The sequence below is a fragment of the Hyperolius riggenbachi genome, chromosome 5 (assembly GCF_040937935.1).
Source record: "Hyperolius riggenbachi isolate aHypRig1 chromosome 5, aHypRig1.pri, whole genome shotgun sequence".
Taxonomy (NCBI): domain Eukaryota; kingdom Metazoa; phylum Chordata; class Amphibia; order Anura; family Hyperoliidae; genus Hyperolius; species Hyperolius riggenbachi.
Window position 1 is genome coordinate 18,754,580 of NC_090650.1, and position 26,995 is coordinate 18,781,574.

The window sequence follows — 26,995 nt, forward strand, 5'->3', positions numbered from 1 at the left end:
AATTATGTTCAGTTATGCACTCAATACTTGGTCGGGAATCCTTTTGCAGAAATGACTGCTTCAATGCGGCGTGGCATGGAGGAAATCAGCCCGTGGCACTGCTAAGGTGTTATGGAGGCCCAGGATGCTTCGATAGCGGCCTTAAGCTCATCCAGAGTGTTGGGTCTTGCGTCTCTCAACTTTCTCTTCACAATATCCCACAGATTCTCTATGGGGTTCAGGTCAGGAGAGTTGGCAGGCCAATTGAGCACAGTAATACCATGGTCAGTAAACCATTTACCAGGGGTTTTGGCACTGTGAGCAGGTGCCAGGTCGTGCTGAAAAATGAAATGTTCATCTCCATAAAGCTTTTCAGCAGATGGAAGCATGAACCCACTTTTGAACCAGAAACAGCGGCAGAAGCGCCTGACCTGGGCTACAGAGAAGCAGCACTGGACTGTTGCTAAGTGGTCCAAAGTACTTTTTTCGGATGAAAGCAACTTTTACATGTCATTCGGAAATCAAGGTGCCAGAGTCTGGAGGAAGACTGGGGAGAGGAAAATGCCAAAATGCCTGAAGTCCAGTGTCAAGTACCCACAGTCAGTCATGGTCTGGGGTGCCATGTCAGCTGCTGGTTTTGGTCCACTGTGTTTTATCAAGGGCAGGGTCAATGCAGCTAGCTATCAGGAGATTTTGGAGCACTTCATGCTTCCACCTGCTGAAAAGCTTTATGGAGGTGAAGATTTCATTTTTCAGCACGACCTGGCACCTGCTCACAGTGCCAAAACCACTGGTAAATGGTTTACTGACCATGGTATTACTGTGCTCAATTGGCCTGCCAACTCTCCTGACCTGAACCCCATAGAGAATCTGTGGGATATTGTGAAGAAAAAGTTGAGAGACGCAAGACCCAACACTCTGGATGAGCTTAAGGCCGATATGTAAGCATCCTGGGCCTCCATAACACTTGAGCAGTGCCACAGGCTGATTGCCTCCATGCCACGCCACATTGAAGCAGTCATTTCTGCATAATGATTCCCGACCAAGTATTGAGTGCATAACTGAACATAATTATTTGAAGGTTGACTTTTTTGTTTTAAAAACACTTTTTTCTTTTATTGGTCGGATGAAATATGCTAAATTTTTGAGATAGGAAATTTGGGTTTTCGTGAGCTGTAAGCCAAAATCATCATTATTAAAACAATAAAAGGCTTGAACTACTTCAGTTGTGTGTATTTGAATCTAAAATATATGAAAGTCTAATGTTTATCAGTACATTACAGAAAATAATGAACTTTATCACAATATGCAAATTTTTTGAGAAGATCCTGTATATAGATTATGCCAGAGTTTTATACCGCTTTAACATACAAAGCAATTTTGGTCATAATAGCATGTAAGGGGGGGCTTTGCTATGAACCGCTAAAGTCGGCACAAAATTACTCAAAAATTATCCGAAATTACAGTTTCTGATTACAGCTACAAGCAAAATTAATTATGATTTGTCACTAAATTTCACATTATGATTTTGCACCGTAATTGCAAATCATGATGCAAAATTACGACTGTCCGCAATTCATGTTCATCAATATTCACTAACATTGTAATTTGTTCATGGTTGTGTGCAACATTCGCTACAAACGTCTATCCATTACGTCTATACATACTTGTAAAAGGCCAAGTGGGCGACAGTTCTTCCCCATATGCAATTACACTGGTTGCATGTTGGGCAACCAGAAAAGTGTCAGTACCAATTTCTCTGTTTACTTACACTGATTTAAAGTGACAATGAAGTGGGAAAAAACTTATGATATAATGAATTGTGCACGTAGTACAGATAATAAATATAACATTAGTAGCAAAGAAAAGCGTTTCATATTTTTATTTTGTTATATAGCTTTTTTTTTTTACTTATTCCCACAAATCCCCCACCCTGGCGTTCTATTAAAATCACCAGGGTGGCGGCGCAGCAGTTTTTTTTTTTTTTAAATCATGCTGCGCAAGGGGTCTCGGAGGGGGGGCCTGTAACGCGTCGGGCAGCGGCGCATCAGCGATCAAAACACGCAGCTAGCAAAGTGAGCTGAGCTCGTCATTAACGCCGAGGTGGTGAACTACTTGCCGACTGCTCCACGCCAATTGGCGTGAGCAGTGCGGCAGCCCGTCTAATTACTTTGTACAGCGCTGCGATCTGGAGATGCAGAAGTGAACCGCTGTCATAGGCTGAAGCCTATGACAGCCGATCATGCTGATTGGCTGGCGGGGGGAGGGAGGGAGGGAACGGGATAAAAATCAAAGCAAAAATAAAGAAAGGTATTAGAAAAATAATAAAATAAATATTTATGAAAAAAAAAAACACTGGGGGAGCGATCAGACCCTAGCAGCAGAGAGCTCTGATGGTGGGGAGAAAGGGGTGGGGGGAGGAATCACTTGTGTGCTGTGTTGTGTGGCCCTGCAGCTTGGGCTTGAAGCTGCAGTGGCCAATTTCAAGTAAAAGGGCCCGGTCTTTAGGGGGGGTTAACACTGCGGTCCTCAAGTGGTTAATAGTAGCAATTTTGGAGAGGACAGCATGTATGGGGGCTTTGGTGTGAACCGCTAAATTTGGCACAAAATTAGGAATGGATTACTCATAATAATCAATTACCTTACCAAATCTTAATTGCGTTTGGCTGTAATTGCAAAAACTTGTAAAGTTTGTGCGTAACCATAATTAGATTGCAATCATCACTATTGGTGAATCTCTCTTTTAAAGGCAATGGGAACTTAAAAAGAAATATCAGGCAGATACTTAAAGTGAACCTCCAGACTAAAATTTGACTCAACAGCACTGAAAAGGCTTGGTGTTTCTTTAACAGTTTCACAGCATCAGAACTTTTTGTTTCTCTTATACAAGCCTCATTTTTAGCTGCACAGAAGAAAACTGCCCGGGCTTTTTTCCCCTGATGCTGTGCAAAGCATGATGTTGTTCTCGTTCTGCTGTTTTGGTGCAATTTTTTTTCTTACATTTTGAGATTGACATTTGAAGCCTAGCGTGTGCAGCTGGGAGGGGCAATCAGGACACAGGACAGTTGGAACTGTGTCTCCTGCTCTTTGTCACCTCCTTTCAACCAAAAAGATGGCAGCCCCCATGAATCACAAACATTTGCCTGTTCTCGGGCTCCTGAAGACGTCCAAAGCCTCTTTCGGCGGCAAAAAGCAGTATTTTACCAATTTGGTAGAATACTGCTACCGGGGGATCCAGCGCTAAAACAGGCACTGGGAGAGGAGAGGGAACGCTCTATAGGACCCAGAGCCTTCCCTCTCCTTAGGTAAGTATCTGGCTATTTTTTTTTTGGACAGTTCCCATTGACTTTAAAAACCAGAATGGGGCAAATACTTTGCAAACCCAGCCATTGATTGGTGGATGTACGGTTCTTTCTGGCTGAACTTGAGATTTAGGTTTGGGGCCCCCGCTAAAGCATTTTCAGTAGCGATTTGCCAATGTAACTCTATGGCAGTGATTTCACAAGAGCAGTAGTGATTTGCCAAATTTGCCATTTCAATTGCTGCAGCATTTCTTCTAAACGATTTCTTTCAGGGGATGCTGGGGCCAAAACTGTATTCCCTGAAACCGCTCCACTGCGTGTCAGAAGCAAACAGCCTGAGGGTGGGGCTTAACGGCAGTAGCTAGGCCCACCGGGAAATCCCCCGACTTCCCAAAATCGTTATCAAAAACGCTACTATTTTTTAGAGTGATTTGCGATCCCTAGTGGGCCCCAGGCCTAAATTTTTTATAAATACAGCCCATAGTGACAAGTTTCCTTTACTGAACTCCACATCCACCACCCACGTGAAAGCAGAGCACAAATGTAAGCTTAGAAAGCGACAGAGATCCTTTCCAGTAATATAAAGCACACAGTGCTGCAGAAATGCCCGCTAGTTGACCTTGTGCCGTTCTTTTAAGAGTCCCGTGGGGGCTCCAAGGACAAATGCACATTAACACGCTGTCATCATAGATGTTCTCCCTGGGGGGCGCCGAAGACAGAATGTTCAATGGTTTCTCCAAGCCACAAATTACCAACTGCATTGTGGTTTATCCGTGTCTTCTTCTAACTCTTTCCTCTATCTGATGAGGACAAGTTGTGATCAAAGCCAATGTCTACATTAATACTTGGAAGTAATTTTTTTAGCTTTTAAAGACAGTCTCAACCCTGTACTGCCCCCAGGAACACAGGGACTATAATTATTAAAAGACAAATTGTTTGCAAACTTTTAAAATCTCTTGTTGTGTTCATTTGATCACTACAGAACTCTTCCACTTCCAGTCCTCTTGCATCACTTATCATTCTGCAGTGCATTATGGGAACTCTCTTAAAGAGAAGCTGTTAGGTATAAGGTCTCAGAGAAAATAAACACATATATCAGTAGCTAAAGATTGGCTGTACTTACATTACATATGCATTTCACTGTCCACGTTTGGATTTCACAGAATTTGTATATAGTATATGCAGAGATAGATGCTCCTGACAGCTCATGGCAGGCTCCATGTTTTTCTGTCAAATGTGTCGTCATGTCCTGCCTGCTTCCTGATCACAGATAAGCTCCTACTTGAACAACACAGTGTGCAGTGAATATTAATGAGCCATGTGGCTAGGAACAATAGCTGACTCCTGCAGTGTACTCTGCCCGAGATTTATCAGTGCTACGCAATTACAAGCTGCTGTAACGTCTCATTAGCAGCCGAGGGGAGAGCCCCAGAATGCTTTGCAGTATGGTATGCGGCTTGCGTCTTCTTAAGAATAACAGCCTTGCTGATAAGCACACATCAAAGGTAACTGAGATTTTTATCTTCACTAATTGCTTTTGGGCTTCCTTCTAAACTGTTTAACACAGGAGAATAGAGGTTTAAATTAGCTTCTGCAGCCTGACAGTTACTCTTTAAGCACAGTTCTAGGAAAAGGGTGTGGCCCGGGCTGCCAGACTCCAAGAGAGTGCAGAATCTTGCCTGGCAGTCCTTGCTGAATCCTACTAATATAATAAATGGGAAAGTTCGGATGTTTGGATGTTTGGATATTTGGATGTTTGGATGTTTGTTACTCGATCACGCAAAAATGGCTGAACGGATTTGAATGAAATTTGGCACACACATAGTACATTACCTGGAATAAAGTATAGGATACTTTTTATTTGCATAACCAAAAAGGGGGCGGAGACAAATACAAATTTCACTGGAAAATGTAAACTGCAGCCATTCTTACACTGTTAATGGCAGAGTTCTCAAACTTTGCACAGTTGGTCGTTGGGTGACTGGAATTAATATTCAGAAAGGTGGGTGGAGTCTATAAAAGCCAATCAAAATGAAATTGATTTTCAAGGGGAATATTTACATTGCTGCCATTCTTGCACTGTTAATGGCACAAGCCTCGAACCTGGTACAGTTGATCATTGGGTGACTGGGGTTCAATTTCAGAAAGGGGGTGGAGCCACAAACAGCCAATTAGATTTGTTTCATTTCAATGCAAATTATTGATGCGAAACACCACAAAGATCACAAACTTGGTAATTGATTGTGTGTTAGGGTTAGAAAAGTAGGCACAGCCAACACCAGCCAAATACATAAGCGGGCAACGCCGGGTCATAAGTGGGCGGAGACAAATACAAATTTTACTGGGAAAATGTAAACAGCAGCTATTCTTACACTGTTAATGGTAGGGTTCTCAAACTTTGCACAGTTGGTTACTGGGTGACTGGGATTAATATTCAGAAAATTGGGTGGAGTCTATAAAAGCCAATCAAAATTAACCTATTGATTTTCAAGGGGAATATTTACATTGCTGCCATTCTTGCACTGTTAATGACACAAGCCTCAAACCTGGTACAGTTGATCATTAGGTGACTGGGTTTCATTCCAATGCAAATTATTGATGCCAAACACAGCAAAGCTCACAAACTTGGTAATTGAGTAATTGATTAATTGTGCTTTAGGGTTAGAAAAGTGGGCACAGCCAACACCAGCCAAATACATAAGCGGGCAACGCCGGATCATAAGTGGGCGGAGACAAATACAAATTTTACTGGGAAAATGTAAACAGCCATTCTTACACTGTTAATGGCAGGGTTCTCAAACTTTGCACCGTTGATTACTGGGTGACTGGGGTTAATATTCAGATAAGTGGGTGGAGCCTACAAAAGGCAATCAAAAATTACCTATTGATTTTTCAGGGGAATATTTCATTGCTGCCATTCTTGCACTGTTAATGGCACAAGCCTCAAACCTGGTACACTTGATCATTGCGTGACTGGGGTTTACATTCATAAAACAGGGTGGAGCCACACACAGCCAATATGATTTGTTTCATTTTAATGCAGGTTATTGATGCCAAAGACCACAAAGCTCACAAACTTGGTCATTGGGTAATTGATTAATTGTGTGTTAGGGTTAGGAAAAGTGGGCGCAGCCAGCACCTGCAAAATACATAATCGGGCAATGCCGGGTCATCAGTAGGCGGAGACAAATGCAAATTTCACTGAGAAAGTGTAAACTGCAGCAATTCTTACAGTTTCAATGGTAGGGTTCTCAAACTTTGCACAATTGGTCACTGGGTGACTGGGATGAATATTCAGAGAAGTGGGTGGAGCCTACAAAAGCCAATCAAAATTCACCTATTGATTTTCAAGGGGAATATGTAATTGCTACCATTCTTGCACTGTTAATGGCACAAGCCTTAAACCTGATACAGTCAGTCATTGGGTGACTGGGTTCAAATTCAGACAAAGGGGTGGAGCCACAAACAGCCTTGAGATTTGTTTAATCTCAATGGAAATTATGGATGCCAAAGACAGCAAATCTCACAAACTTGGTAATTGAGTAATTGTGTGTTAGGGTTAGAAACAGTAGGCGGAGCCAACATCAGTCAAATACATACCTGAACAATGTTAGGAAATAGGTGGGTGGAGAAAAATACAAATTTTCAAAGTCACTAGGTGACTGTGATTAATATTCAGAATAGTGGGTGGAGCCTATAAAATCCAATCAAAATCCACCTATTGATTTTAAGGGGAATATGTAATTGCTGCCATTCTTGCACTGTTAATCACCTGTACCTGGTACAGTTGGCCATTTGGTGATTGGGGTTCAAATTCAGAAAAGGTGTGGAGCCACATCCAATCAGATTTATTTTATTGCAAATTATTGATGCCAAAGACTGCAAAGCTCACATAATTGGTCATTAAGTAATTGTGTGTTTGGGTTAGGAAGAGCCAACACCAGCCAAATACATACCCGGGCAACGCCTATGCGGGCTCCTTCCAAATAACGTCCCCTCCACTTATCCCGTCCTGAGCCCCGTTAGGTCCAGGGGCTTTATAGGACGTGATCCCCACACTTTGATTGGCCCAATAGGCTGCCCTCCCTCCTCCTCCATAGCAGCAGAAAGTGTAGGTAGCCCTAAAGCCCTAAAGGTGGGTACACACATCACACACCTTGTTTAACGACAATCATCTGCAGATCAGATCCACCAGGTTGGATTTTCAGATCTCCAGATAATTGTCAGATCTGCAGATGAATGTCTGTTAAACCAGGTGTGTATGATGATCTGCAGATATCATAGACTATGAATGCATTTTGCAGGAATGGATCTTTGGCAGGAACAGATCTTTTGCAGATACTGATCTGTTGCATGTGTACAGCATCTTTGTGTGCAGCATCTTGCAAAGATTTTTATCTGATGTGGAGTTCAGCTCCATAGAATAGGCTGTGTAGGCATGGCTCTCATACTACATGGAAGGGGTAAGATTGGTCTGTGATCTTTCATTTTCCAAAGACTTTTATCTGATGTGTGTACCTAGCTTTAGGCTAGCGATGCTTCTGTACAGCATTGGGCCCAGAACTTTCAGCCAAGGGATCACAAGTCCCCAGACCTGTGGGCAACAGATATTTTTATAGGTGTTTGTACCTTTAGACTTAAGGCTCATACATACATCAGACTATAGTCTTTGGAAACTGAAAGATCACAGACCAATCTTACCACCCTTCATGTAGTATGAGAGCCATACTCTACACAGTCTTTTCTATGGAGCTGAACTCCACATCAGGTAAAAATCTTTGCAAGATGCTGCACACACAGATGCTGTACAGACACAAAAGATCAGTACCTGCAAAAGATCTGTTCCTGCCAAAAATCCATTCCTGCAAATTGCAATGATAGTCTATGAGATCTGCAGATCATCATACACACATGATTTAACTGACATTCATCTGCAGATCAGATCCACCAGGATGGATTTTCAGATCTGCAGATGATTGCTTGATCTGCAGATGAATGTCAGTTAAATCATGTGTGTATGATGATTTGCAGATCTGTGTGTGCAGCATCTTGCAAAGAGTTTTTTTCTGATGGGGAGTTCAGCTCCATAGAAAAGACTGTGTAGAGTATGGCTCTCACACTACATGAAGGGTGGTAAGATTGGTCTGTGATCTTTCAGTTTCCAAAGACTATAGTCTGATGTGTGTATGAGCCTTAAGGCAGGAACTGTAGGGAAAATAACACAATTAATACAATTACTTTTTTTTCTACAATATTCATTTATACATGATTTAGTCAGTGTTTGGCCATTATAAAATCTTACCTCACCCTGATATACATTATAAAATGTATCACAGGTGGTGACATCTTAAGGGCGGGTTAACACGGACGTCTGCCCGGCTTTCGGAGGCGTTGCGGTTCGGCGGCGTTGCGGCAGCGTCACGTTCGAGCTTTCAGTGGCTTTCCGTGGCGTTCAGTTGCAGTCAGTGGTTTTCTCCCCCATAGAGGGACATTAGCCACAGCGGTCAACCGTTACATGTAACGTCCAGGGTCGCCTTGAACGCCAGGGAAAATCGGGATCTGAACGCCGTATTTGCACAAAGGCAGGTAAAAGCCCAGTACAAACGCTCCCATTCACTGGAATGGGAGCGTTTAACGCTGAGTCCCGAACGCCGGTGGTAAACACGGGGCAGACGCCCGTGTGAACCAGCCTTTAGTCCTGTCAGGTGATCTCACTGGAATGTTGCTTTATTGAGAGTTCTAGAGCCAGTAGAAATAAAACCTGATTTCCCAGAATGCTCTGGGAGGAGAATTCCTCATAGGTAAACAGCCTAGGCTAAGCAACGGAGGGCGGAGCTAACTACCATCCTGCAGCAATACATAGATCTAGGAAGTGCTTCTGATGTTAAAACCAGGAATTTTCCAGTAAAATTGGGTATACTGAATCATTTTCTGCATTCTACTATATGTCACTACAGTTCATCTTTAAAGTGTACCTGAGGCGAATTACTGTAAAACATTTATACTTACATGGGGCTTCCTCCAGCTCCCTTCCGTCCGCGTGCTCCCTCGCCGTCTCTTCGTCCCAGTAAATCTGTCAGTCCCTCCAGTCGTCCACAAGCCATCCGGTACATCTGTCAGTCGCGCTCCGTTGTGCATGAGCAGCCCAGAGCGGCATGTGCGACAGAGCGAGACTGACAGACGTACCAGGATGGCTAGCAGATGACCGGAGTGGCCCGGAGAGACGGCGAGGGAGCCTGTGGCCTGAACGGAGCTGGAGGAAGCCCCAGGTAAGTATATACGTTTTACATTCATTCATCTCAGGTTTTCTTTATACTGTGAGCCCTGCTAAGGGACAGATAGCGATGTGACTTGTTAGATGTTATCAGCAAAAAAAATATCTGTTCTGTAAAATAATTACAATAATGGGAAAATAAAGAGAAAAAATAAATGCAAGTCAGAGAAAGCGATCCAACTACATGATTAGCTCATATTGTTTTTAAATTGTAACCTATATAAAGCCTGGTTCACATTAACGTTAAAAAACGGTCCGTTCATGGATCCTAACGGAAGCGAACGGATCCAATGTAAACCTATGGCTCCGTTGGCATTGGTCTATTAGAACGGATCCGTTCCACACAGTCCGTTGAAGGGACCACAAATTTCCTGCTGCAGCAATTTTTCCAGACCGCTGATCCCAGCAGAAGGGAAACGGAAGCTGAAACGCTGCATTGGGGGCAATGAGAAAATGGAAGATTTCTTCACACTAGTGAAGAAATGGACCATTCTAATGGCCCGTACTCACGGGCTGCAAATGTTGCCTGTCGCCAGCACACGTGAGCGTGTGGGCGACAGGCCGGCGACAGCTCCTCGCCAGGTCCCTCCGCGTACACACGCGGAAGAGGGACCAGCGGCGAGGCGGAAGCTGTCGCCGACGTTCCTCCTCCCTCCGCCGGAAGCTCCATATACTTTAATGGAGGTTGCTGTCGCTAGTCCGCGTTGTCGCTAGTCCGCGTACTCACGCGGACTAGCGACAGTTGCGGCGGAGGTGCGGCGGCGACTGTCGCCATGCGATTGAAACTTTCAATCGCATGGCGACATGAGCGACGGGCGACAGTTCGGGGTGCGCGCGCGTGCAACGGCCCATACTCACGGGCGACCTGTCGCCGCAACACGCGCGCGCCGCGTGTTGAGGCGACAAAAGTCCCTCGTGAGTATGGGCCATTAGGGGCAAAATCCACTTTGGGGCTGAGGGTCTGGGGGGATATATGGGGAAATGGAACAGATGCAGCTGAACGGCAAACAGAATGAAAACCGATCCAATCGACCGGTAATCAGATCCGTTTTCACAGATCCGTTTGCCACTTATTTTTTTTTTTTTTTTGCTGTTTTGCATGTTTATCTGCAATGATTTGAATATATTTTATTCCCTCCCCATTTCTGTTTTACCATAATCGCTATAAATTGTGTTTTTCAGGGAATGTTACCAAAAACTGCACCAGCGAGGGGTGGTCGGAAATGTTCCCGGCCCGCTACGGAGATGCCTGTGGGTATTTCGCCAATTATACCCCAGAGGACCAGGTATTTATTTATGTCTGTTATACCTGGCATTTTCAACACAGGTTTTTTTTTGCTTTTTACAGGAGAAATTATAACATAACTTTTGATATAATCATTTAAAAGCAGTGCTGTTTTACTCTAAATATATAACAAAGACTAAATTCGGGGGGTGAGTGGGTGCCCATTTAAAGTAGCCCCTGTATTGGCCGTTAGGTCTATTGTAAATCACAGCGCTATTCCCTCTGTATCCCCCCTCTGTGAATACACATAATCACCCCACACCTAAACTAACGTGTTTCGCCCTTATATACTTAGGGTGCTTTGTCAGGGGACATATCAATTGCTAATAGTGCATAAACAATACATAAAAACATTTATAATGTCATTTGCAGCATAACACAGCCTCACGGCTGTCCCCTGATGAAGCCCCCTAAGTATATGGAGTGAAACATGTTGGTTTAGGTGTGGCGTGATTGTATTTTGTAGACAACTATTCATAGAGAGGGGGATACAGAGCGAATAGCCCTGTGATTTACAATAGACCTAATGGTCAATACAGGGGCTACTTTAAACGGGTACCACTAACCCCCGAATTTAGTCTTTGTTATATATTTAGAGTACAAACTGCACCGTTTTTAAATATTTCTATTAAAAGTTATATTTTAAAATCTCTTGTAAAAAGCAAAAAAATTGTGTTGGATTCAACTATCAGTATCGAGTTTAGTATACAGGTAGTCCCCGACTTACGAATGCCAGACTTATGAAAGAACCGCCGATGGATTCAGCGTTTCCATGGGAACAAGCCAGAAATTTTTTTCAAATTGGAGTTTTTGAGAAAATCGATTTTAAAAAATTCAAAGAAAAAATGGCTTTTAACCACTTGCCGACCAGGGGTGATTTGCCTGATCTGTGCTGCGTGGGCTCTCCAGCCCGCAGCACAGATCAGTATTATGGCAGGGCGATCAGACTTCCCCCCTTTTTTCCCCACTAGGGGGATGTCCTGCCGGCTGGGGTCTGATCGCCGCCGGCCATCTGCGTTTTGCGGGGGGGGGGGCTCCTCAAAGCCCCCCTCCACAGCCATTTCCGCCCTCTGCCACCTTACCTCCCTCCCTCCCTCCGTAATGCGCAGGACGGAGTTCCGTCCTGCGCATTGAAGGATAGGCTTCCGCCTATCAGATGCCGGCGATCCCCGGCCAATCAGAGGCCGGGGATCGCCGATCTGCCCTACGGCGCTGCTGCGCAGCAGCGCCGTATGATGTAAACAGCGGGGATTTCTTCCCCGCGTGTTTACATTTTGCCGGCGAGCTGCGATCGGCGACTCTCCGGCTGTTCACGGAGCGGCCGTTTCCATGGTAACCCGCAGACGACCAGTTTACGCCAATCGGCGTTAGCTGGTCGTCAAGAGGTTAAACTTGTATAAGCAGGTACAGAGGGCAGAGGTGACACAGAGGGGGGCACTGTAGGCACAGGGGGGGGGGGGGGGGCACAGGGGAGGTACAGGGAACAGAGATGGCACAGTGTGTGTGCCGACTTAAGAACAGATTCAGGTTAAGAACGAACCCACAGTCCCTATCTCGTTCGTTAACCGGGGACTTCCTGTACTTGGCATTTTATTTGAGTTCATGGAAGTACAATAAGCTTGTATTATGTTCTTCTCCTTTCTCTAGTTTAGCAAAACACCCCCTCCCCCCCCCCCCTTACCCCTCGCAGTCATTACACCAGCAGACTTCCTGGTGGTCCGGCCAATCATCCGCTCTTCTTCCATAATTCATAGAATTTTAAAACAGAATGACTTCACCGATCATCGTCATTTCTCTTACATGGAAATAAAACAATATTAGGGCCAAGAACATAGACACCATTCAGCGTGGGCGGCGGCTTAAAGTGTACCCGACCTGACATGTGACATGGTGAGATAAACATGTGTATATACAGTGCTAAACATAGCAATAACCAGGCTGTTTTACTTGTTTAATTTTGCTGCCTAAAAGAGTTAATTTCTAGGCCTGTAAGTGACAGCTTCTGTCTTGTTGGTAGCTTGTCGGGAATATAGTAAACATCACTGATAAGCAAATTACAGCCATAAATGTTTTCCTGGCAGAATACAACTTGTGAGGGCAGGGAGATAAAATATATGAACTATTGACCTTTTTCTAACTCTGGGACACTTAATAGGCTGCCACTGATTAGAGGCAACAAAACATTCAATCTTGTATGTAAATGCTTAAATATAAAATAAAACCAACGAGATATCTAAAAAAAAGTCATTTTGAGTAGTAGGAGGATAAATACAATTGTTTATCTCATCCGTTTTTTTTTACTTTAACTACAATTCACGGGGCTCCCAGCAAAACTTTGATGTCCCCCCAATGGTCACACCCCTTCCCTTGCCTCCCCCTGGTGACCCTCACAGCCTGGGGACCCGTCTCACAAGGGACATAAGACAAGTGTGGTCATCCTGATCTACACACCCATAACAAGTGTAGCCACAAAACAACTGATCTTAAAGAGACAATGAAGCGAAAAACAAAAAATTATGATATAATGAATTGGTTGTGTAGTACGGATAATTACTAGAACATTAGTAGCAAAGAAAATATTCTCAAATTTTTATTTTCAGTCATATAGGTTTTTTTTTTATAACATTGCATCATTCTCTAATATGTGTAGTTTACATACTACTCAGCATTCTAAATGGTTTTACAGAGCAGGCTAATGAACTTCTGACCTGTCCTCTGGAGAGAAAAAGAAAATATGACTGACAGTTGAGATAACAAGCTTCAGAAGACAGAACTCTCTGCGACTTTGAAAGTTGTGGAGCTCAATGGCTCTTTTGCATAGATAACAACTGGAGTTTCTTAACTCTTCTTGTACTGGAAACAATATTAGTCTTGCGTCTCTCCTAATGTTTTATTTCTTAGCTGCACTACACATACAAATCATATCATAATTTTTTTTTTCGCTTCACCGTCTCTTTAAGTATAGTCCCCTGTATCGGAGGTATGGAAGGTTAGTAGCTGGGGACCCCACCCCCCCTTTCACAGCTCGGGGCGCCTCCCCTCTAGTCAACGCCACCCCCCCCCCCCCCCCGCAGCGGGGGGATGGACGTGGATTTGTTGGTAGTGATCCAAAGTGGGTGGAGCTTAATTTAATTACATTCATGTTCTCAGTGTCCCCAGCGGTGCATCACAGAGGGCTTTCTACTGCCCATCATACCTACTTACTAACCCTCTGGTGACCCTATAGTCCAATATCCCGGTGCCCCTGTACTCGTCCGAGCTATTGGTGCCCCTAAATTGTGCCTCAGCTATCTAGGCCCCGCTTTTCTTTTTGTACCCCTTTTCTTTTTACAAACCTATCAGACAAGCCGACCAAGAGCCCAACTTTAATGTACAGGCTTCATGGATACAGACCAAATCTACAACAATTAAAGCTTGATTTGAATATAAACAGCACCTGCCTGGGTAGCATATGTGTAAAAACAGCCTTGCCCTTGCCTACCACTCTGACACTATTGGATTTTTCCACCCTAATTTTCTGAAATAAGTTTCTTCATTGTCAAGGTGGAGGTATAGCCTTATTCAATCAGTCTGCCACCTGACCAAATAGATCAAACTAAAATGGGACCACAGCCTCATTAATGGTTATGCTAGGTCCCATTTTTCACCACCCCACCAGTGCCCTCCGTTCTTAGCTTTGTCCTACATTCTGCCTGCACTTCCCTGACCTCCAGGCTCCTCCCTCTCCAGTCATCCCAGGACATGGCCTGTCACCTCCTGCACTCTACATACACTGCCCTGACCTCCAGGCTCCTCCCTCTCCAGAAATCCCAGGGCATGGCTTGTCACCTCCCTGCACTCTGCCTGCACTGCCCTGACCTCCAGGCTCCTCCCCCTCCTGTCATCCCAGGACAGATCCTGTTACCTCCTGTGCTCTCCCTGCACTGCCCTGACCTCTAGGCTTCTCTTCCTTCTATCCATCCCAGTACATGACCTGTCACCTCCTTCCCTCTCCCTGCACTGCCCTGATCTCTAGGCTCCTCCTCCCTCTCCTGTCATCCCAGGACATGGCCTGTCACCTCCCTGCACTCTCCCTGCACTGCCCTGACCTCTAGGCTCCTCCTCCTTCTCCTGTCATCCCAGCACATGGCCTGTCACCTCCTACACAGCACTGCCATGACCTCCAGGCTCCTCCCTCTCCTGTCATCCCAGGACATGGCCTGTCATCTCTCTGCACTGCCCTGACCTCCAGGCTCCTCCTCCCTCTCCTGCCATCCCAGGACATGGCCTGTCACCTCCTGCACTCTGCCTGCACTGCCAAGACCTCCAGGCTCCTCCCTCTCCTGTCATCCCAGGACATGGCCTGTCATCTCCCTGCACTGCCCTGACCTCCAGGCTCCTCCTCCCTCTCCTGCCATCCCAGGACATGGCCTGTCACCTCCCTGCACTCTGCCTGCACTGCCATGACCTCCAGGCTCCTACCTCTCCTGTCATCCCAGGTCATGGCCTGTCACCTCCTGCACTATCCCTGTACTGCCCTGACCTCCAGGCTCCTCCTTCACCTGTCATCCCAGGTCATGGCCTGTCACCTCTTGCGCTTTACCTGCACTGCCCTGACCCCCAGGTGGCATCTCCCCTCCTCAAGGGCAATGCATACAGAAAAAAAAGGCTAAAAATGTCCTTTCATTATTAAAACAGATCTCATGAATGATTTTTTTTTCCCTTTGTTCTCCACTGTTCTACTATTCACGTGTGACTCTGCCCTCTCTCAGCAGACGGTGTTCTTTGGAATGATAAAGACAGGATACACGATCGGACACAGTTTATCGCTGATCTCCCTCACTGCAGCCATGATCATCCTCTGTCTCTTCAGGTAGGAACTTCTGTCTTTTCAGATTTTGCATTGTTGGCTTGGCAACGACCTTGTGGATTAAACAGAAATGGCAGTGCTGTGTACATAACTAGATGCCTTGCTGGTCCATACACCTAATCTGGCTTCTGCTGGATGATTGGCTGGCTCTTGCCTATACCCCAGCTACTAGCCCACATCCATATACTTACCTTCTGCCCCATACCCCTATACCTACTGATATTGCCTGGCTGGTCTATACACATAGACCTGCTGCTACTGCCTGCCTGACTGGCCTATACTCCCACACCTGCTGCTACTGACTGCCTTCCTGGCCTATACCACTACACCTGCTGCTACTGCCTGCCTTCCTGGCCTATACTCCAACATCTGCTGCTACTGCCTGCATGACTGGCCTATACTCCCACACCTGCTGCTACTGCCTGCCTTCCTGGCCTATACTCCCACATCTGCTGCTACTGCCTGCCTGACTGGCCTACACTCCCACACCTGCTGCTACTGACTGCCTTCCTGGCCTATACCACTACACCTGCTGCTACTCCCTTCCTGGCCTATACCACCACACCTGCTGCTACTGCCTGCCTTCCTGGCCTATACTCCCACACCTGCTGCTACTGCCTGCCTTCCTGGCCTATACTCCCACACCTGCTGCTACTGCCTGCCTTCCTGGCCTATACTCCCACACCTGCTGCTACTGCCTGCCTGACTAGCCTATACCACTACACCTGCTGCTACTCCCTTCCTGGCCTATACCACCACACCTGCTGCTTCTGCCTCCCTTACTGGCCTATTCCCATATACCTGCTACTGCCTGTCTTCCTGGCCTATACTTATACACCTGCTGCTACTGTCTGCCTGACTGGTCTATACCCATATACCTGCTGCTGCCTGTCTGACTGGCTGACACCCATACACTTGCTGCTACTGCCTGCCTTACTGTCCTATACTCCTACACCTGCTGCTACTGACTGGTCTTTACCCCTACACCTGCTGCCTGACTGGCCTATACTCCCACACTTACTGCTGCTACTGCACGCCTGACTGTCACGTAACTATACACCTGCTGCTATTGCATTCCTTTCTGGGCCATACCCTGGTTATGTAGATGCTGCACTGCTGCTGCCCTGCTCTTTGGTTATGTAGAATGGGATGCTGCACTGCTGCTGCCCTGCTTTCTGGTTATGTAAATGCTGCCCTGCTGCTGCCCTGCTCTCTGGTTAGGTAAACGCTGCAATGCTTCTGCCCTGCTCTCTGGTTATGTAAACACTGCGCTGCTGCTGTCCTGCTCTCTGGTTATGTAAACGCTGCAATGCTGCTGCCCTGCTCTCTGGTTATGTAAACGCTGCAATGCTTCTGCCCTGCTCTCTGTTTATGTAAACGCAGCAATGCTTCTGCCCTGCTCTCTGGTTATGTAAACACTGCATTGCTGCTGTCCTGCTCTCTGGTTATGTAAACGTTGCCCTGCTCTCTGTTTATGTAAATGCTGCACTGCTGCTGCCCTGTTCTCTGGGTATGTAAACATTGCATTGTTGCTGCCCTGATCTCTGGTTATGTAAATGCTGCACTGCTGCTGCCCTGCTCTCTGGTTATGTAAACGCTGTACTGTTGCTGCCTTATGCTGGGAATACACGAGTCGATCCGGTTGGCTCGATTAGCTGCCGGATTGACTCCCGCGGCGTCCCCGCCACTGTCTGGATCGATTCCCGCTCGTCCCGCCGCCGTCCGGACCGATTCCCGCTCATCCCCGCGGGCACTTCCATATCTTCTGCTCGATTCCCCGCTATTGTCCGCCCGCGGTGATCGAGCGGGGAATCGATCCGGCAGGTCATCGGACCTGTCGGAAATTATCAATCGAGCCATCAGTGGCTCGATTGATAAGGGCGCATCGACCCGTGTATGCCCAGCATTACTCTCTGGTTATGTAAACACTGCACTGCTGCTGCCCTGCTCTCTGGTTATGTAAACACTGCCCTGCTGCTGCCCTGCTCTCTGGTTATGTAAACCCTGCACTGCTGCTGCCGGAATGGTTATGTAAACACTGCACTCCTGCTGCCCTGCTCTCTGGTTATGTAAACACTGCATTGCTGCTGTCCTGCTCTCTGGTTATGTAAACGTTGCCCTGCTCTCTGTTTATGTAAATGCTGCACTGCTGCTGCCCTGTTCTCTGGGTATGGAAATGCTGCCCTGCTCTCTGGTTATGGAAATGCTGCACTGCTGCTGCCCTGCTTTCTGGTTATGTAAACACTGCCCTGCTGCTGCCCTGCACTCTGGTTATGTAAACGCTGCCCTGCTTTCTGGTTATGTAAACACTGCACTGCTGCTGCACTGCTCTCTGGTTATGTCAATACTGCCCTGCTGCTGCACTGCACTCTGGTTATGTAAACGCTGCACCGCTGCTGCCTTCCTCTCTGGTTATGTAAACGCTGTACTGCTGCTGCCCTGCTCACTGAGTCCAGGGAGTCCAGATGAAAAGCTGTACTGAGGATTGCATCCATTTACCAGCAGCATAATGAGCAGTTTTGTTATATGAAAGGTTCAATTTAATTAAAATATTATCCAAACGTCGGTCTCTTTTCCAGCGCTCCTTAAAACAATTCATCAGCGTCCTACCGTGATAATTCACCCCTCTACACATTCTAACGTGTCATTAATTCCAGCAGTGGAAATCTGTTTAAATAGCAACCTTTCTTTTATTGCTATTAAATTGCCCAAAATGTAATTGAGCGACGAGGAGGGAGACGGCGCCTGAGACGCCACCGACGTTTAATTAACTTTCTGCGAGTAGAGGTCATCTCACGCAATGCGACGCTTCTACGACTTCATCGAGACAGCGGGATTTATATCTGAGCCGACCGTCAGCTCCCAAGTCCCAGCGGCCCCACGTGGCCAGTCTGAGCCTCCAGATACCGCACGCCATTTATCATTCTGCTAATGGGAAAGTGATTTCATATTGATCTTCATGTCACACATTATCTTCATGTCAGACATTTAAAGGGTACCGGAATTAAAAAAAACCAAAAAAACCTCAATACTGGGAAGTGGAAAGCCACCGCAGGCATGAATGGTTTTGGGATATTTCTGAAAAATGTGCTTTCAAGGTTTTGCTTCCTTTCGCCTTTGCAGGGCTGTATCCATATTAGACTTAAAGGGGCACTATGGCGAAACATTGTAAAATGTAAAATATGTGCAAACAGACAAATAAGAAGTATGTTTCTTCCAGAGTAAAATGAGCCATAAATTACTTTTCTCCTATGTTGCTGTCACTTACAGTAGATAGTAGAAATCTGACAGAAGTGACAGATTTTGGACTAGTCCATCTCTTCATAGGAGATTCTCAGCAAGGCTTTTATCCTTTATAAAGATATTCGCTTAAAAGGCTTTAAACAATTATGCTGGACAGCTTCCCTGCTCACTACACAGTTTTTTAGCAATTGGACAGAGCAGCTGCCATTCACTAAGTGCTTTTGAAAATAAATAAATCCCTGAGAATCCCCCATGAAAAAATGGACTAGTCCAAAACCTGTCACTTCTGTCAAATTTCTACTACCTTCTGTAAGTGACAGCAACATAGGAGAAAAGTAATTTATGGCTCATTTTACTCTGGAAAAAAACATATGTCTTATTTGTTTAAGAGGAACTTCAGCCTAAACAAACATACTGTCATCAAGTTACATTAGTTATGTTAATTAGAATAGATAGGTAATATAATCTCTTACCCACCCTGTTTTAAAAGAACAGGCAAATGTTTGTGATTCATGGGGGCTGCCATCTTTGTCATGGGGGCAGCCAACTTTTTGGTTGAAAGGAGGTGACAGGGAGCAGGAGACACAGTTCCAACTGTCCTGTGTCCTGATTACCCCTCCCAGCTGCACACGCTAGGCTTCAAATGTCAAATTCAAAATGTCAAAACAAAAAAAAAATTACACCAAAACAGCAGAATGAGAACAACAAAATCAGAAATCCCATCATGCTTTGCACAGCATCAGGGGAAAAAAGCCCGGGCAGTTTTCTTCTGTGCAGCTAAAAATGAGGCTTGAGTAAGAAAAACAAAGTTCTGTTGCTGTGAAACTGTTAAAGAAACACAAAGCCTTTTCAGTGCTGCTGTGTCGATTTTTAGTCCGGAGGTTCACTTTTATGTTTGCACGTATTTTAAATTTTACAATTTTTCGCCATAGTGCCTCTTTAAAGCGACCTTTCTGGCCATCCCACTCATGGCATTCACAATATGTTTAATGCACATAATGTTTTCATTGTGGAGTCTACTCATGGATCCTCTTCCTATCTTATCTGTGGCCCCAACTGGAGATAGGGATGAGATAGGAATGACCAGTTGTTGAATTGCCCCTCATGAGATAAGAGATACAGTGGGGACAGGTGTTGGAGAGATGCCCATGTTTAATCACCTTGAAAACACTCAATAGCCATTCTATAGGTTGGACCACGGCAGTGATGACTGATTTCTCCATCGTAGCAATCAGCCAATCCAGGAGTTGAAGGTTTTACATCACCATCTTCTGTGACCTTTCACAGCTAGGATTGTCAGACCATCCAGCCAGGCAGAGGAGAAGCTCTTAGCATTTCCAGGAAGTCCAGCACAATCCTTTGCCCTAACTTGCCAACCTAAAATAGCCACACCCGGCCCAGGAACTATGGGATTGGCCAAGCTACTTACTGATGAGGAGGGGAAAGTTCTGCAACACTCAGGCCCGGATTTACCTAACAGACGCCTATAGGCACAGATGTACTGGCACATTAGACTTCACCCTCCATGAACCTACAACCCCCCGCTGAACCACACACCAAGTGTGCTGGCTGTCCCAGTTGTCACTACTCCATTATATCCCTTGTCTGTCATAGATAGCTACAGGTGCACCTTAGTACTAGTTAGCCAGAGTACCGGACGTACCCTCAATATTAAAGAGAAACTCCGACCAAGAATTTAACTTTATCCCAATCAGTAGCTGATACCCCCTTTTACATGAGAAATATAATGATTTTCACAAACAGACCATCAGGGGGCGCTGTATGACTGATTTTGTGCTGAAACCCCTCCCACAAGAGGCTTTGGTACCGTACGGTACTCTGGGCAAACTGCCACAATGTAACAATGTTCACAGACAGGAAATGTCTGTTTACAGCTGTCTGTAACAGCCAGAAAAGCTAGGAGCAGCTACATAACCTGCCCACAGTAAAAATGTCACCATGTAATACATGTCAGAATGTGAATCTGGGAGAGGAAAGATTTTACAATGAGCAAACACTGACTAAATCATTTATACATAATTATGGTAAAAATGAAGCACTTTTTTTATTACATTATTTTCACTGGAGTTCCTCTTTAATTAAGTAGTTAGAGGTGCCATGCCCCCAACAATTAAGTAGCTAGAGGTGCCCCTGACTGAAGGGAGATCTGGTCAGTAGAATGCCAAGATCAGGGTAAGTAACCTCTCATTTACACTCTCATCAGGACTCTATATAGGGAAGGAGGGAGGCACTCCGGGAGGTGAGTGAGCTGCCTTTTAATCTTTAGGTGCCTGTAGGCTTGTGCCTACAGTGCCGTATGGTAAATCCGGCCCTGGCAAAACATATTCATTCTGCCGGTACACCGACTAGTGAGGAGTAAGAATGTAAAGGAGGATTTTTGTTTCTGGTGTTTTGCGGCAACACTTGCTGCACCAGTTCCCCCCTCACCAATACCCTGACCACCAAAAACGCCCCTCTTCCCACCCTGACCACCAAAAACGCCACGCTGACTACCATAAACCCATCCCCCCACCCTGACCATCACAAATGACAGAAGCCAGGTCAGAGATTTTACCTCATATAAATAGTTTTGTGTTAAAGCGGACCCAAACCAAACATTGTTTTAATTCAAAATATTCAATAACACCACTCTGAGGCAGGGAACACACTTGGTGTGCAGAAAAAGTATGCAGCGAAAAACTGAAAGTCAAGTGTGTTCCCTGCCTGACACATACAAGGATAAATAAACACTCCTTCATGCCTATGCGCATTTCAGTGCATGCTTTTCACCCTTCTCTTTTCATAACTAGGGTTATACAGGTGGCATCCATTACTTCTGATCTTAGTAGGAGGTTTTAGCTCATGGGTGTGTTTGTCATCAGCTACTCTCCCTCACAGGGGCGTCGCCTATGTGAAATCTCACACAAGCTGAGTTCACCTCCCCTGTGACATCATCAGTAGCAGCCTGTGTTTTGTTTTTGTTTTTATCTCCTCCACCAGTCTGCCGGATTCTGTCCCGGCAATATGAAAGGAAGGAAGGGGTTCCTCCAATAAATGTAAAATATTTTATATTTGTCTTCATGCAGCTGAAAAAAGTCCGCTATTTATTATTATAATTTAGAAAATAGATTTTATTTCTGAAATCTTGTATTTTGAATTTGGGTCCACTTTAAAGAGAATCTGTACTCTAATATTTTTACACTAAAAAGCATACCATTCTATTCCTTATTTTCTCCTGTGCCCCTCTGTGCTGTTTCTGCCACTCTCTGCTGCAATCCTGGCTTGTAATTAACAGTTTTAGGCAGTGTTTACAAACAAACTAACCAGCTTGTGATAGGCTCACATAAACAGAGTGTGTGAGTCATACAGAGTGTGCAGGGGGCCTGCAGAGGGTGTCTATCGCTTCTATCCAATCACAAGCAGCCCTGCACATTCCACACATTCAAGCCTTAGCCCGACAGACACGACAGAGGAAAGGAGATAAGATTTATTACAGAGACAGTGCAATTAGGAAAGGCTGCAGTAAGACAGAGCACATTAGAACAGGCATAGGAACTTATAGGATAGAAGAACTAAGGCTGAAAAAATTGTTACAGAGTCTCTTTAAGCACTCATGAAATTGGTATTTTTTCTTCAAAACTTAGCTGAGGTAAAAGTTCCTGCTTATCTCTGATAGAGATACTTTTGGCTTTGAAATCAGTCATTTTGTTAGGCAAGTTTTGTCTGTGAAGTGTTGTCATTTCAGGCTGTCCTCAGTTTACCTTCTGTGGTGGGGACTATATGGTACGTTTTGCATTGTCTTGCAGTTTGTAGTTTTTGTTTTAAAAAACCCTGAAATGTGTGTCCCAGTCTCTGCTGTTGTGTTCTGCGGTCCTGCTATGTGTCAGAGAGCGAACTAAACATTATTATCAGCAGATATGAGGACTTCCTGACAATGATATGAGGCACAGAGCCAAAAGTGTGACACAGAATTATGTGCAGCAAGCTTAGAAAGATCTGATAGACTTCTTATTCCTTGTATGGCGTCAATGCGTTAAAGGATACATTATTTGATCTGCCTCCAAATCGACCATTTGGTAGATCCCTCTGTAATCGAATCTGATCAGAGGGATACTGATTTGCAGGCCCGTTTCTAGGGGCTGTGCAGCCGTGCGGCCGCCCTGAGCGCTATTGGGAGGGGGGCACTGTAATGGAGGGGGGAGCTGCAGCTGTTATCTAACCTCTATTGGGGGCACCTACCTACCTAGATAGCCTATACAGGTGGCAACTACACTAGCTACCTATGTTGGAGGCACCTACCTAACCTATACTGGAGGCGCCTACCTATCTAACCTATGCTGGGAGCAACTATTCTGGCTACCTATATTAGAGGCACCCACCTAGCTAACCTGTACTGGGGGTACCTATCTAACTTATACCGGGGGCGCCTGCCTATCTAACCTATAGTTATATAGAAACTGCACTGCTGCTGCTGTTGCCCCACCCCCGAGGGCTATGGAGTTAGAATCGAGGAATCAGGAGGATCAAAGCAATTTTTGGGTACCTGGAGTCGGTGGTTTCATAGACCCAGGAGTCGGAGTTGGAGTCAAATGATTTTTGTACCCACTCCATAGCCTTGGTAGGGCTGTGGAGTGGTAGTTGCGTAATTGAGATTACGATACGTACAACATACTACGTTTCTGAATTGTAATTATGCCTGTATTTACACAATTACACGTAATTCATTGCGTACAAATATTCACAATTTTTTTCCAGTGTACTGCACATGCATGGCTAATAGTTAATTATTCAATGCGAAAAATGCATTAGTGTGCGAAAAAAAAATCACATTGATCAGCCAGTATATAATACTGCACATGTGTGGCTATTCTTTAAATATTCAATGCGAAAAATGCTTTCATATGTGAAAAAATGGTTGCGTCCGACTGGATAGGCGTAATTCCTGCCCACCACTTCAGCAGACACATTTATGATTATATTGGAGTGCTGGCAAGGCAGGGTCAGGATGTGGACTATATAATAAACACACAGCAGTGGGTAAATGGAATTTGATTTTATGGCTGACAATCCTGCTTGAACGTTTCGAAAGCTTGTTGTTGGTTTGATGTCAGCGTATCAATGTAGAAGGCCATTTGTGGTGAATGGTGATTGACGCATTGGGTAACGGTGAGTATTTTATAAAGAGCATGAACTGCGCGAGCAGTGCTGCTCTCCGTGGCCTCGTGATCACGGGTAACAAATGATCACAAGCTGTTTTTCCTGATCAGGTCGGATTCCGAATTCGTGATTGCCTCTCGATCACGGATTCAGTTCCAAATGCACCCGTGCTAGTGGTCCAAATCCGGCTCGTGATCACGGCCGTGATTATTACCTGAAAACCCGCCGACTTTAGCAGTTAATAGCAAAGGCCCCTTAGCGGAAGCAGGAGATTTGGGCGCATGAGACAAGTGGACAAAAAGGGCGCCCCATTCACTCCCATTATAGATATCGTTTAATGGGCGGCGAAAAGAGAAAAAAAGGCGCCGGTGATTATTAACGTTTTACAAACGGCGCCCGGAGATTTTTAAGGTTTTATAACTGTGCTTGTGATGATTTAACTTTACAAAATGAGCCTGTGACGAGTAACGTTTATAAAGATACTAAATCACTATTTGTAAAACATTAATAAAACATTATTATTCACCCCAAAAAATTATTTACATTTTTTATTTACATTTTTTATTTATTAATGTTTGTAAAACATTATTATCCATAGGAGGTCTTAGGTTTAGGCACCACCAGGGGGTTCTTAGGTTTAGGCACCCCCAGGGGGGTCTTAGGTTTAGGCACCATCAGGGGGGTCTTAGGTTTAGGCACCACCAGGGGGGTCTTAGGTTTAGGCACCACCAGGGGGGTCTTAGGTTTAGGCACCAGCAGGGGGTCTTAGGTTTAGGCACCACCAGGGGGTTCTTAGGTTTAGGCACCACCAGGGGGGTCTTAGGTTTAGGCACCACCAGGGGGGTCTTAGGTTTAGGAACCACCAGGGGGGTCTTAGGGTTAGGCACCACCAGGGGGGTCTTAGGGTTAGGCACCACCAGGGGGGTCTTAGGTTTAGGCACCACCAGGGGGGTCTTAGGGTTAGGCACCACCAGGGGTCTAGGGGTTAGGGATAGGTACAGGGACGGTTTTTAACAAACGTAATTATAAGTTTCAGGGAAGATTAAAGTTTTAAGAATTGCAGATTTCATACACATTATTTAATGATTTATAAATTCTTAAAACACTAATTGTAAACGAAATTCTACACAATATTTTTATAAACGATAATACTGCTTATCGTTTACACCACGCGCCCTTTTTTCCCGAGGCCCTTTTTTGATGTACGCCCCTTAGCAGTGGGAACAAGAGGACATTTTTTTTTTTTTTCAAAAAAACCTTATACTTTTTGAGAAAATCGATTTTAAAGTTTCAAAGGAAAAAGTATACATGTAAATGCATTTACCGCATTTAATGTGTATTTTTTTCCATTGAAACGTTAAAATCAATTTTCTCAAAAACTATAAGGTCTTTTTTTTGCAATTTTGCATGCAATTTTAGTGATTGTATCATGTATGGGGGCTTTCTTATTAACGTTAAAGGGAACCTAAACTGAGAAGGACATGGATTTTTCCTTTTAAAATAATACCAGTTGCCCGACTCTCCTGCTGATCCTGTGTCTCTAATACTTTAAAGGCTCATACATACATCAGACCATAGTCTTTGGAAACTGAAAGATCACAGACCAATTTTACCCCCTTCCATGTAGTATGAGAGCCATACCTACACAGTCTATTCTATGGAGCTGAACTCCACATCAGAAAAAAATCTTTGCAAGATGCTGTACACATTCAACAGATCAGTATCTGCAAAAGATCTGTTCCTGCAAAAGATCCGTTCCTGCAAAATGCATTCATAGTCTATGAGATCTGCAGATCCTCATACACACCTTGTTTAACGGACAATCATCTGCAGATCAGATCTACCAGGTTGGATTTTCAGATCTGCAGATCATCATACACACCTTGTTTAACTGACATTCATCTGCAGATCAGACAATCATCTGCAGATCTGAAAATCCATCCTGGTGGATCTGATCTGCAGATGAATGTCAGTTAAACAAGGCAGGGCCGGGCCGAGGCAGAGGCAAGAGAGGCTCCAGCCTCAGGGCGCAGTGTAGGAGGGGGCGCACAATTCATTCAGCTGTCATTCCTAATTGTGTTTGAAGCACAAAGAAATAAGAAAAGGGTATACATGGCAGTGACTGCAAGTCAGATAACTAGAGATTAAGGTGTTGGGGAGGTTGGGGGCCCTGTGACCCTCTTAGTCTAATAGTAATCAGTGTGTGACGGCTGTGGTGGGAGGGATGGGGGGGCGCACTTTGGTGTCTCAGCCTTGGGTACTGAAGGACCTTGTCCCGCCTCTGAAACAAGGTGTATATGAGGATCTTCAGATCTCATAGACTATGAATGCAATTTGCAGGAGCGGATCTTTGGCAGGAACAGATCTTTTGCAGATACTGATCTTTTGTGTCTGTACAGCATCTGTGTGTGCAGCATCTTGCAAAGATTTTTATCTGATGGAGAGTGCAGCTCCATAGAATAGACTGTGTAGGTATGGCTCTCATACTACATGGAATGGGGTAAGATTGGTCTGTGATCTTTCATTTTCCACAGACTTTTTTCTGACGTGTGTACCCACCTTTAGTCACAGCCCCTCAACAAGCATGCAGATCAGGTGCTCTGACTGAAGTCAGACTGGATTAGCTGCATGATTGTTTCAGGTGTGTGATTCAGCCACTACTGTAGCCAAAGAGATCAGCAGGGCTGCCAGGCAACTGGTATTGTTTAAAAAGGAACCTCCATATCCCTCTCAGTTAAAGTTCCCTTTAAAGTCAAATCTGTAATTACGGACGTGGTCACAGATTCTACATGTAATCACGGCTAAAATCTGAGTCAAATTCGGAGTGCCGATTAAAATCCGGATCACGATCATGGCCTATCTGGATTTTGATTCTGCCTTGGCTGGATTTACTTGAATTCGTGATT

The 26,995-nt window shown here is 45.0% G+C and overlaps 1 protein-coding gene across 4 annotated transcripts in view; it reads left to right on the plus strand.

Annotated features, from left to right (window-relative positions):
- Positions 1-26,995, plus strand: part of VIPR1 (vasoactive intestinal peptide receptor 1) — a 370,245-nt gene that overhangs the window by 254,937 nt on the left and 88,313 nt on the right. For 3 of the 4 annotated variants that reach the window (XM_068235122.1, XM_068235124.1, XM_068235123.1), the window contains exon 4: positions 15,592-15,692. In XM_068235122.1, the coding sequence (XP_068091223.1) occupies positions 15,592-15,692 (101 nt within the window). Of the gene's footprint in view, positions 1-10,737; positions 10,842-15,591; positions 15,693-26,995 lie in introns of all 4 variants that reach the window. The other variant, XM_068235121.1, reaches the window with a different exon arrangement.